Genomic DNA, 13,473 nt, shown 5'->3' with positions numbered 1-13,473 from the left:
TGTGGTGAAAGAACAGCCACGGCGAGGGTGTAGGCTGCTGTCACAGATCTCATATCCACAGGCGCCAGCCACCCTGGACCTGAGGCTGCTCGGTGGAGGAAGATGTGGAGAAATTGCCTCTGTGCTGCCAACCTCAGGAGAGTCCCCTTCAGTCTCTCAGGGCTGCAGCCACCTTGCATAGTAAATGCGGAGGGGGCTGGAGGCTGAGGGCTGGGAAAGATGCCCAGGGCGTGATCAGTCTAACAGACCCACGACCCTCACCTCTCAACGTGCTGCCAAGGGCCTCCCACCCTCTGTCCACCTGCTCTGCCCCAGCAATTGGGGACAGATTGGCAAGTTCTCTTCTGCTTATGTTGCCATGAAAAGAAACAATCGCAGGAAATATGGATGAAAATACAAAAAGGACATTCCAGGATCCGTGGCATTTACCCACCTCCGCCTTGTGACATGACTTAAACTGCAAACGGGTATATTTGCAATGGAGAGTTTAGCTGTGCCTGAGGATTGGCTAATTAAGAAGACTCATCTAACACAGTGATTGGTGCTCAGGGCACTGGGCATCATACCAGGGAGAGGAAGGCGCAGCAAAAAGGGGACCTAGGCACAGAGGGGCCTTGGAGTCAGAAAATCCAGCCCAGCCGCTTATTAGGACAAGTCAGCTGATGTCTCTAGGACTCTATTTTCTCATTGAAAACAAGGAGATAATACTTAAATGAAAAAAGAAAAGTATTCAGATGGAAGCTCCCTAATTTTTCTACCTCAATCACCATGAATCTACCTATATCTAACCCACATTCTCCATCTCTCCTCCTGTCGCAGTAGAAGAAGCATCCTATCAAAATCTCCTATCACCCGGTCTCTACACTTGACTGGATCTAAGCCTTCTACTCTCAGGACAGCATCTTCCCCTCTTTCCTCTCTCTCTCTCATCATCACACTCTCTCTCTCTCTCCTGGACCATTCTTATTGGCATATCATTATGCTCTCGTATCTCCCATCTTCAAAACCACCACCACCAGCAAACAAAAGCAAAACTCCCACCTTCCCATCTTGCTCCAGTTACCGTCCATTCATCTGACTTCCTTCGCGGGAAAACTTCCAACCAGAGCTGTCTACCCTTCTTCCTGACTTCCCGGGAGTTCACGCCTCAACTCGACCCAGACAGGCTTCTGTCCTCCCTATTCCGTTGGAACACATTGCCAAGGCTGCCAGCATTGCCGGATCCAGCAGACATTCCTCTGTTCCCACCTTATTCCACCTTTCAACAGCATGTGACATAACTGATCCCCTCCCTCCCTGAAACACCTCTCTCTCGGCTTCAGGGACACCACATTCTTGGTTCCCACCTTCCTCCATGGCAGGTGATTCTCAGTCCCAGTTGCTGGCTCCTTCTTTAACTCTCATTCAAATTGCGAGGACACCAGGGCTCTATTTTGGGACCCCTGCTCCCCAGGTTACCTGGCGAAGTCTTCTTTACCTTCTGTATGCTGTTGACATTCCAACTGTACCTGTCTTCTGAGGCTGCAGACTCATCACATGGTTATCCAGCAGGCACGTCATATAGAAACCGTCCAAATGCAACCTCTTGGCTCCCTCTCCCAAAATCAATGCCTGAGTCTTCTTGGCTCAGGAAGTGCAGCTCCACCACCTGCCCAGCTGTGCTCACACCCTAGACAAGCCCTCTTCCAGATCCCCACACGCGCACTGGTTCTACCTCCAGCTGCTTTCAAATTTTCTCTCTTCTATCTCCCTGCCGCCAGCCTGGTTAAGCTGCCGTCGTGCACTATGGTGTCCTTACCTGGCTTCTGCTTCTGCTCTGATCCCCCTGCAGCAGCCAGGAGTGTTGGAAAAGGGCAATTCAGAGCATGTCACTCCTTGTCTCAAAACACTTCATGGGTTTCCTCCTGATCCCAGAGTAAAACCCAGAGTCCTTTCTGGGCTGCAAAGCCTGGTAATTTGGCCCTACTACTTGTCTAACTTCTTTCAGTGCCACTCTTTCCCCCACTTAATGATGCTGCCTTAGCCACATCGGCTTCCTTTCAGCTCCTGGACTATGTTGAGCTTTTCCTCACGTCAGGGCCTTTGCACTCACTGTTACTTCTTTTTGAAAACTTTTCCCCCAAATCTTTGTAAGGCTGGTTCCTTTTCATTCTTCAGATGACTACCCCAAGTGTCACCTCCTCAGAGACCTTCTCTGACCATGACACCTAAAACAGGCCCTTGTGGTCCGCTCCAATACTCTATCAATTGTTCTCCTCAAAGCACCCATCACAACTGGGAGTTGTCCATGTGCTTTCTTGTTTATTGTCCATCTCTCTCCATCAGGAAGTGAGCTTCTCCAGGGCAGGATCTTGTCTGCTGTGTCCCCACAGCACAGAACTATACAGGGCACTTAGTTGGCAGTCAACACATAACTATGCATCGATCACCTGCCCAACAGGGGTCTTGGGAGAATGAAATGAGAGCAAAGTGAAGACACAGCACAGCGTACTGCCCACAGTGGATCCACAACACCTGCAGCTGATTTATCTCCACTGTTAACAATTCCGACCACTTCTAAGGGATCTCGTGAACCCGCCATATGTCTGCGACCCAGCTTTATACAGATTTTCCTCCTAAAATAGACTGGCTGGTTCTAACAAACTTTTGGTTCTTCACAGATGTGGGGTTACCACCATCACAGATAGCAACCATGTTTAATTTTGGATAAGCCATAAAACCAGAATAAAACTCTGTGTAGTGGTATTAGCCCCTGTTTTGACAAAGAATTATCATTAGATAGGAATCAAACCATTTGTACTGAAGCTTGTTTCTTGGTGCCAGCAGTAATCCAATGACATATTTTATCCCGAAGTTCACTGCCAAAGGAAGACAAGAAGAAACATCCAGAGCATGAGGTTGACAGCCCAGTGTCTACAGCCAGCTTGCCTAGCTCCAATTCTGTCTGAGTGTGTGACATTGATCAAATTAGGTATGTGCTGTCTGATTTCATCATCTGTAAAGTGTGGATATTAAAAAACAAGACAACAGCCCCAAAATGGAGTCACTTGTGCTAAGCCTATGTCACCGAACCAAGACTTCCTACCTAACTTAATTACAGTTTCAAGCTCTCCCGGGAGTGGAATCTTAAAAACCATTCAATCTGGAATTACCTGGTCAGCACTCGTGAGGTCATCTGCCTGACAGACCCCCCCACTGTCCCCAAAAGGAAGGTGACCTTGTCTGAAACAATCCCCTCTTCGCTTGTATAACATCCTTGTCCCGCCTCCTTCTACTTATAAAAGTCTTTCATTTTGTACGGCTCTTCGGAGCTCCTCTCTATCTGCTAGATGGGGTGCTGTCTGAGTCATGAATCATTGAATAAAGCCAATTAGATCTTCAAAATTTACTCAGGTCAATTTTATTTTTTTAACAGGGACAACAGTGTATTTGGCTCAGAGGGTTGGAAAATGGGTCTTCTACGTAAAATGCTAAGAATAGTGCCTGATATGTGGCAACATTCAACACACTTTATTTTACTATTCTTCCAAGGAATCTAAAAATAGGGAGTGGGGCAAAAATATTAAACTACCAAATGCCAAATATACTTAAAAATAAACTGCTTTTCAGAGTTTAGGTAAAGAGGGAGGGTGTGTGGCAGCTGGGACCTGCAGGGAGGGGCAAGATGAGCTCAGGGGACAGCAGGGCTACTCCTCAGGACTGGCTCTTCCCTGCCTTGGCCTCCCAGCTTAGGCTCTACTGGGAGACTCCTGCTCTCATGGCAGTTATTGGAAGATGCTTAGCATGGAGGGCCTGGAGAGCAGAAAGGACTGTCTCATTCTGAGTCAACCACACTTCTTCTTTTCTGTTCTGCCTGGAGAGAAGGGTTTGAGATAGAGACCACTGGGCTTTTGAGGTGCAGTTTTGATTTTGAGATGGAGCACCATCATACGTCTACTGTTGTGAGCAGGCACTGACTCAAACAGTGTGCCGTGAAAGTTACGAATTGAAAAGTATTTAGGGATTAATATCCGGCATATATAAAGAACTCCTATTGCTCAATAACAAAAAACCAAACAACAATTTAAGAAATGGGCAAAAGACTTGAATGGACATTTCTCCAAAGAACATACACAAATAAACAATAAGCACATGAAAAGATGCTCAACTTTACTAATCATTAGAGAAAAGCAAATCAAAATCTCAATGATACCACTTCACATCCATTATGATGGCTATTATCAAAAGAACAGAAATCAACAAGGAATAGTGAGGATGTGGAGAAACTGAAACCCTTGTGCACTGTCAATGGGAATATAAAATGGTGCAGCCAATGTAGAAAACGGTATGGCAATTCCTCAAAAAATTAAACACAGAATTACCATATGATTCAGCAATTCCACTGTGGGTGTATTCCTAAAAGAATTGAAAGCAGGGACTGAAACAAAATTTTTGTACACACCCATGTTCATAGCAGTAGTATTCTCAATAGCTAAAAGGTGGGAACAACCCCAAAATTTCCATGAACAGATGAATGGATAAACAAAATGGGGTGCATACATACAACAGACTGTTATTCAGCCTTAAAAAGGAAGGAAATTCTGACACACACCACAACATGGATGAACCTTGAGAGTGTTATGCTAAGTGAAGTAAGCCAGTCACTAAAGGACAAATACTGTATGATTCACTGATACGAGGTCCCTCGAGGAGTCAAATTTATAGAGACAGAAAACAGAATGGTGGTTGCCAGGGGCCAGGGGGAGGGTCTAACTGGAGTTAGTGTTTAATGGGTAGAGTTTCAGTTTTGCAAGACAAAGAGTTCTGGGGACAGTGGTGGTGACGGTTGTACAACAATGTGAACACAATGCCACTGGACTGTTCACTTAACAATGGTTACGATGGTAAATTTCATGTGTCCTTTCCACAATTTTCAAAAAAAGAAAAAACCCAGCGTTTCTATCAAGTTCATTGCAAGAGGAGCTTTGTTCAAAATTTCAGGTACTTGTTCAAACAAGGTGTATTTAATGAAGACGTACTAGTTCCTAAGTCCAGTGTTCCATGCTAAGGGCAGGAAAGAAAGGTAATAACTATCCTCAAGAAGAAAAGAGGAAGAGGAGGGTAAGATAAGACAAGGATCTTAAGAACTAAAATGAAAAAGGTAGAATGGCCTAGAAAACTTACCAGAGATACATGCGCAGGGTTTGGGTTTTGAAGAAAGAAACCAAAAATCATCACACCCAACACAAGATTTAAGGGAAAGAAGAAGACTGATTTAAACACCACAGGCTACATAAGAACATGGAGTTAACACCTATGGAAAAGAAAATCCTTCAAATGATAGCATAGGGTAGGGACAGAGGGGAAAAGAAGAGAAAGCTGGCTGTTCTAAATGAGACATCTTCTAAAGCAGTTGTCTAGTAAGAGAATTACTAAAATACAGCAGAATGGAATCCACCCAAGAACCACCAGCTCCAACCGTTGTCTCCTGAAATGCACTTTTCCAGCAAAGACTTTGCATTTTCAAGAATATCTACATTATTCACACCGTGATTTTCTTCTCCACAACACCGTAGGACTGTTGCCAGAGAACGTGGCTCGAGGCCCTAGGTCAGCATCTGTAAGTGTCAGGAGGATGCCGTTAGAGGATGAACACCTGGGAGGGAGGAAGCAGTTGGGAGGGGCTTGGGCCTGAGCATCATTGTCGCTTTTTGCTTGAGTTCATCAAAGGCTGCCCCAAATATTACACTCGACGAGAAAAGAGAAGCTTCACTCACTTGAAATGCAGAAATATTTATTTTGGTTTCCTGCGTTGTTTTTGGAAATTGTTTTGGTTTATAAAACATAGAAATAGCCAACAGTGAAAGCAAACAATCAAAATCCCAATGTGACAAATTATTGACTTTTTGTGCGATTAAGAATACACAGAGGAAGTTAGGCTACCAAATAGTGTTATTACAACAACAATTCTTTAGTGCAAATCCTGTTGTGCTTCTATAATACATATACTCTCACATACCCAAAAACAATTGCTTTAAATATAGAAATGACAACTTAATTCAGTCACGTGTGGCAAACACTTGCAGTAAAATGAAATGCTGCTAATTTCCCAAATTAACTTAAAAAAAAAAATCCCTTGAGAAGTTAATCCCAGGAAATGAGTTTTCCAGATTTTTACATCCTAGAAGTTTGGCTTGTCAAATACATTTTATAGAAATCGGGTAGCATTATGATAGAAGAGTATTGGTTTATTACCGTCCATTTAAATAAGTACCCAAGTATATCTATTCCCTTAATATTTTTAAAGACATGCCTTGCCTGAGAGTTTATTCTGGGGAAAAAAGCCGGTTAATCACAATATGATCTTTTGATATGAAAACCACATTAAAAATCTGTTGGCCATCAGAAAGAGTGGTTCAGTGAAGATAAAGTGGACAGTTATTTAAGCGTCACAGTTGAGCATGGTTGACTTAGGTAATTATTTCCTTCTTGAAATGCTTGTCTTCATTGTAGAGTCTAAGGCAGATTTTTTTTAATAACCTCTGGGAAGGGATGGAAGGAGGAAACCGGGTCTGGAGGAGAGGGTCCGAGAGCATGCTGCTCCGTGGGTGCCAGAATCCATTCACCCTGGCGAACGGCCATCCATCGGAGACTCTGCACCGTTCTGAGTTGGGTCTGTCCTTCACTTCACTAGGAAACTCCTGCTCCAAAGGAACAACAGGGGACTGTGGAGAAGAGCATGGGTTTCACAACCCTTAATCAGAAGGGTTGTGAGAGCACACGTGGGATGGGAAAGGCAAGGTGGCAGGGACTGAAACCAAATCTCTGGTCCACTTGTGACATTCTCCAGCCGAGACAGTTCTTGTTTACAGGGGACATAGTCCCCCAGTGCATGGTACTCTTTAGAGCAGCAGACAACTGCAGAATTTGCAGCAAGCAGCAGACATCCCAGAAAGAGCAAAGTCCTCTCCCTTGGTTAGAAAAACAGGGAGACAGAAGTTTTCACACCCGCCTTTTTAACTGAGGAAGTCGCGAATAACTTAGCACATTTATAGTTTCCCCTTTACAATTTTTAAGGCTCATTTTGGAAATTGTGTATCACCATAAACATGGTCTGCAACACGAGGTGGCTGTAAGGCAGTGTTCCATTTCCTCTAATATTCCTATGACACGAACCCTGAATGCATAAGTCAAACATGGACATTCCCTCCCTAAGCTTGCTGTCGTCAAAATTACCAACATGAAGGCCATCAGGAGAAGATTGTGAAGGTGTGTGGTTTCTTCCAAGCTTTCTTCCTCACCTTAAACTTTGATAGTGGAATAAAGTTCATCTATCTGTGGCCTGAAATAATTCCGAAGCTCTGGCCTTTTAGCCTTCATTGTTGGGGTCAGAAGGCCATTCTCGATGGAAAATAATTCAGGGTGGAGAGCAATGCCTTTGACCTGCAAATAAACAAGCCTATGAAAGGACGAAAGAGCATAGAGGCCACCTGAGACTAAAAAGCACTTAAGCCTCTGAAGAGGATAAAGACCCTTATGGGCAATCCAATCCTTCCTCTTACCACAAGGGGTGGTTGTCCTCTTCTTTTTTTTTTTTAGGGGAAGATTCACCCTAAGCTAACATCTGTTGCCAATCTTCCTCCTTTTTTTCCCCTTTTTCCACCCCAAAGCCCCAGTACATAGTTGTGTATAGTTGTAAATTCTTCTGGTTCTTCCATGTGAACCACCACCACAGCATGGCTACTGAGAGACAAGTAGTGTGGTTCTGTGCCTGGGAACCGAACCTGGGCCACGGAAGTGGAACACAGTGAACTTTAACCACTCGGCAGTGCCCTGTTCTTGGGATACAATTCAGGACTGTACCATGACCTCCAGGAAAAGAGAATTTATATCCTTGATTAAAGACATCTCTTCCCCTGCCAAATCACTCCATTATTCATTCCTCAGGGATTTCTTCAGGCCATCTCACCCTCTTCTATAACCTATTCATAAGAAAATCTTCAAGTCCAAAACTTATTTTATGGGAATTCATGCGTTTTAATGAAAGTCTCACCTGTTCAAATGCTTTTAGGCCAGCCTCCTTCCCAAGTCTCACCATGTCTTCTAGGATAGCTTTTTTGACGTCCTAACAAGGCAAGAAAAATAAGATACTTTCTGTGATGGAGGTCCCTGCCCTTTGCACCTAATACAAAGTGAAGACGGTAGACCGCATACTTCAGAACCTCACCTTGTTCCTGCACAGTTCTTCAAAGGATCCTTCAAATCCTTTTTTTCGGGCCCAGTGACCTACTGTCTCTGCGTCTGGTACCACAATTGCTATGAGAAATGCCTTTAACACAGACAAGCGAGTTAGCACATGGCTTGTTCCAGATGGTCTCAAATAGTGGTTCTCTATTATTCTGCATCGTGGGCCCCTGGGAGAATCTGATGGAAGTTACAGATCCGCTCTTCAGAACGTTTTACCTGTCCCAGGAGTCCATGAGGCCCATGTTAAAAATTCCTGGCTCTAAAATACAGATGGCATCAGGAATTTTGCAATAAATGTTTCAAAAGAGCCACTGGGAATCAAGATCTAAAAAACCCTAATTTTTACTTACATATAATATATATATGGATTTTTTAATAAAACAGGGTCAAATAAACAAGATCATAGACATCAGATAATTGCCTTAAAAAAGAGAAATAGAAAATGTACACAGATTCACTTTTTAAAAACTGCCAACACTTCATTCTTTACAATTTAGTAACAACAAAACTAAGTAAAAATCAAAGGTATGGTAAGATTACAGGTCAAAGAAAAATAGGTGCATTCTCTCAAAAGATAATAGTCTTCTCAAATTATTTAAAAATCTCAAGATTTGTAATAAGATTAACCTTCAGGAAATAAGATCCCCTTTTCTTCCTTGCCACCATTTATCCAACATTTTGGCAAACAGACATTTCACTGCAATATTGACCTTGGTTTTCAACTTGAAGTATATGTTGGCTTACAGCTATGCTCAAAGTGACTTAGGAGGCATAGCATAAATAAGTTTGGTTTAATATGTTTGAAAATTCTAGATTTTCTTATAACCCATATATCCATATTTTCCCTCATAGTTAAGTTAGAAACATATTTTTACCTGCCCCCTCCCCTCCTCCCCAGTATCTTTATCCAACTTCCCTTGGTACACCAGACTACTCTAGTTAAAATAAAAACATAGAAATTAAAGACAAAAAACTTGTCTGGATAAGAAATGGCAAGCTAGCAAAAACCAGTAATTTGTCAATAATAATGCAGCATGTCAGACATGAAAGGCAATTCAGACTCATGGCAAACTTGCCACCCTCTTTGGGTCCTGAGAGTGCTAGGCACCAGCCATGCCTGCGCCTCAGAGCTCCCCCCTCACAAAGCACACACCTGCAGGCTTTCGCCGTGGACGAACACCTGAGCAACAGGTTCACTTCGCAGGTAGATGTTTTCAATCTTCTCAGGCGCTATGTATTCTCCTTGTGCCAGTTTAAATATGTGCTTTTTCCTGTCGATAATCTTCAAGGTGCCATTCTGTTTATCAGAGGGGAGGGGGCTGTGAGTGGGTCCACGGCTGGTTTCTACCCAGTGTCAACCACACTCGGGACAGGGCATTTGATATGCACTATCCTTTAACCCTAATAACATTCCGCAGGGCTCAGTTATTAATCCGTTTTACCAGGAGGCAAACTAAGGCTTGGAGAGATTAAGTAAACTTGCCCAAGGCCCGTGAGCCAAGCAGAGAAACAGAGAAGGGACTCCGGAGCCCACGCTCACCCCACTTCACCTTCGTTAGCAAACGAGCAGTGTTGTGCTTGCCAGCTTCAATCTAAAGCTTCATTCAGTGTCATATCCAATTTGGGAGCATACATATCTGCCTCTCCAACTGGGTCAAGTGTCTTGAGCGCAGAGACACAGACTCATCCTCCCACAGTGCTTTGCGGAATGAGGGCTCAGTAAGTGTTTACCACACAAAGGCAGAAGTTCAGTTTCCTTTATCATTGTTTCAGGGCTGGGGTGGAAGCGGGGTGCTCCTGCTCCTTTGCGTCGGGTCAGTCAACTGCCCAACATATTAACTGTGGGGATGCTGGAAGCTCTGGAGCAGACTAGCCAAATGCCAGGAAGCTCCCCCTCTGATAACGCCACTCCCATCTCCCACTTTCAACCCATCCCCACCCTCGGGTCATTCTCACGCTTCTAAAAGTCTCTGTCAGAAAGTCTCTAGGGGTCTCTCAGTCCACATCAGTTCTCCTCCATTTTCAAGAGGAGCAGACTGAGGTCCAGAGAGATTCTGAGATGTGTTCATCACAGCCAGAGCCAGAATTAGAGCTGCTACGCAATCCCTTTTGAAACTGGAAAGAGGGACTTAATTTATTTCTAAACAGCTTGGGTATTCTGAAATCTGAATTAAGTTGGGGGGGTGCATTTTTCACATCAATAAAAATTTCAGAGTATTAAGCACCTTGAATCTGTAAGAATCGAACAATATACAGTAGTAAAAATTACATTAGCCCTTTTAGTGCTTGCAATTAAACACACGAACAACTTAGGAAAAGCAGTGGTCGTCACCACAGCCAGGAAGACTGATCGAGCCTATGGGTGGGTTTCTTTTACAAGTCTCTCAGTCCTAAGATGGACTCTGCCGTTTCTCTACAGTAAACACTTCTGAGACTAAATTCAAAGGAGCAGGCCTAATCTGTGAAAGGCTTATCCTATTTTTAATGAGAGGACAAACCCAAGAGATATTTGTATTCACCAATTCTTGCCCATCATACATTCTTGGCAGTCTACCGCGATGTCCCCCAGACCTTGTTTAACTAAGGCCTTGATAGCAAGGCACAGCCTTGAGATGTAAAAAGCCACAGTCTCTCTGGATTTCAAATGGGAAGCAGCAACCAGAACTGATGTCAAACATCAAAACAAAACATATTTGCTACAGTTAAGTTGAAAATCCAATATGAGTATGCTAAGAGTAGAAAGCTGTCCTTGCAGGCAATGGAAGTGTCCACAGCATACCATTTGGCAAGGAAGCAAAAGTGAGGGTGCCACTGCCACACGGCTGCTGTCCGGCAAGTGGGATATGTTCTTCCCAACAGTAGAACAAAACTATGTGTGAACAGGGGAGGCGACCACTTACTGGTAACCATTTTCCAATGTCCCCCGTGTGTAACCAGCCATCTTTATCCAGAACTTCTGCTGTTTTTTCTGGATCTTTCAAGTAGCCTTGAAATACATTCGACCCCTTCACACATATCTGAAGAAGAAAAGATTGGGGGTGGGAACTGGGTGAAGGCCGTCAAAAGGTACAAACTTCCAGTTATAAGATAAATAAGTACGAGGGATGTAATGTACAGCACGACGGCTGTAGGGAACGCTGCTCTGTGGTACATCTGAAAGCTGCTGAGAGAGGAGATGCTCAGCGTTCTCATCACAAAGGTGCATCCTAGGGATGAGAGTAGTTCCTAAGAGTTCTCACCACAAGGTAAAAGGCCATTTTTTCCTTTTTTTTTTGTATCCATAAGAGATGCTGGATACAAACCAAACTTATTGTGGCAATCATTTCACAACATATGTAAGTCAAATCCTTATGCTGTACACCTTAAACTTATACAGTGCCATGTGTTAATTATATCTCAATGAAACTAGGGGAATAAAAGATGACCTGTTAACTGTATTTCCTGGGGCTTCTCCAGAGAAAAGGGGGTGTGTGTGTCCCAATCTTTAGCTGGAAGCCCTGAATTCCTTGATCCAGAGGGAGCTGACAGAGTCCCAGTGGAACCTTGGTGGTACCTCCAACGCCCTCGCTTCCCTTTCTTAAGACCTCAGCTGCAGTCAAATTGTAGGGCTAATGCTCATCACAGGTTCTGGCTCAAAGCTGCTAGAAAGCCCCTCGGGGGATGACATCACTCTGAAGTAATTAGGCTCTCCTTTTGCTAGCCAGTAGCTCACTAATAGGTATCCAGGGCAATCAGCAGACGGAGTTACGCCCCAGGACACAGGCCACTGGAGCCTTTGCACACTCTTGGGTCTAAGTCCCGATCACGTCTGGCAGAAGAAGGCAAGTGTTAGTGGTCCCCCTCCTGCACACCCCCTGAGAGTTAAACATATGTGTACCTTCCATAAGAAGCCTGTCTGACTCTGGGATCACCAATATCCTCAAGCTCAATGGCTTTACATGACACTGTGCTGAGAAATGGCACTGTCCTTGCCATGGCAACTATTAGAGGAAATGACAACGAGGGTAAACGACTGATGGATTCCACTCACCTCGCCCTCACCCTTGGCAGCCAGGTAATTCATTTCTTCCACATCCACAAGTTTTACTAAATTGCAAGGCATTGGGGCACCAACATGGCCTGTATATGAAATAGAAGAATCATCATTCCTAAGGGGAGCACCAAGATCCTTAGGCCAAATTATTTTTCTAACAAACAAGCCTGCTCATTACAAGAACAGCTGGTGTAAACTACTGGTTTCTGTGATTATAGCCAGTCTCCTCCTGGTAAATTAATTTAGAGCACTTATTCCTAGAATAGACACAAACTATTTGAAGTCTCTGAGGGACCTTTCTCATGTTTAACGCTGTGAATTATTTTTCAAAGTATAAATAATTTGGCTGCTGGTTTTAAGGGTTTCTACAAATACCTAGAAGCAAGCTTTCTGAAACTTCTACCTGGCTCCTGTGATCTGATGACCCCTGCCTATGATTTGTCACCCCTCCCGCACATGGACTTCTTAACATCCCTATTCTCTACAAGGAGAAAGAACAAATGTCGCTCTGGCAAACCTTGATTATTCTCTCACACACCACTGGTTCTGATCAATATCGCCTTTGTTTCCTTAGTATGAATGTACATATTTTATACTTAAGTTTATGAAGACAGGACAGCGCTTCTTTTCACAGCTAACTTAACTCTCTTGCCAAAGGGTGTTAAGATTGGGTTCTTTTCCCAACACAAAAATAGCAGAGATTTAGATATGATTCAAGAACGTCGCAGATAATTCTTCCTATCTTTTCATAATTTTAGCTTAAAGAGATCACTATTCCAAATTCTCTAGCTGGTAAGGAACAGGGGTTAAAAGTTAAACAAACAGCATGAAAAACGTTCATAGACTGTTCATGCCAATGCCAGGATTGGCTACTAGATAGTGCCAGATAGTAGAATGTACGTGACCAGATACTGCTCATATTTATAATACACCAAATAAATCTGGGAATTTATTTATCACAGTGTGGAATGTACCAGCAGTGTGGAAGAGGGGAAAACACAGAAGTTCTGCAGTCAGACCTGGGTTGGAATCCTGGCCTCAAAGCATAACGCTGTGTAAATTCTTACACATTATTTACATGGTTTTTAACGAACAATCAACCCTTTCCTCTCAGAGGTAACAGGACTTATCTCACAGGGATGCTGCTGGGATAAATCGCACGTAACGTATATCATGAGCACCTAGCACAGAGCCTCATCTGCAACAGGTGCTCA

At 43.6% G+C, this 13,473-nt stretch overlaps 1 protein-coding gene across 12 annotated transcripts in view; it reads right to left on the bottom strand.

The window, feature by feature from the left end:
• Nucleotides 1–5,756: 5,756 nt before the first annotated feature.
• Nucleotides 5,757–13,473, bottom strand: part of ACSL1 (acyl-CoA synthetase long chain family member 1) — a 64,857-nt gene continuing 57,140 nt past the window's right edge. For all 12 annotated transcript variants that reach the window (XM_044760477.2, XM_014839506.3, XM_070500014.1 and 9 more), the window contains 6 exons: nucleotides 12,257–12,345; nucleotides 11,127–11,243; nucleotides 9,380–9,523; nucleotides 8,207–8,308; nucleotides 8,033–8,104; nucleotides 5,757–7,422 (listed from right to left, as the gene is read on the bottom strand). In XM_044760477.2, the coding sequence (XP_044616412.1) occupies nucleotides 7,282–7,422; nucleotides 8,033–8,104; nucleotides 8,207–8,308; nucleotides 9,380–9,523; nucleotides 11,127–11,243; nucleotides 12,257–12,345 (665 nt within the window). In that variant the 3' untranslated portion in view covers nucleotides 5,757–7,281. The remainder of the gene's footprint in view (nucleotides 7,423–8,032; nucleotides 8,105–8,206; nucleotides 8,309–9,379; nucleotides 9,524–11,126; nucleotides 11,244–12,256; nucleotides 12,346–13,473) is intronic.

The sequence above is a fragment of the Equus asinus genome, chromosome 27 (assembly GCF_041296235.1).
Source record: "Equus asinus isolate D_3611 breed Donkey chromosome 27, EquAss-T2T_v2, whole genome shotgun sequence".
NCBI classification, from domain to species: Eukaryota; Metazoa; Chordata; class Mammalia; order Perissodactyla; family Equidae; genus Equus; species Equus asinus.
The sequence above is the reverse complement of the archived record's forward strand: the minus strand, read 5'-3'. Positions and strand labels throughout refer to the sequence as shown.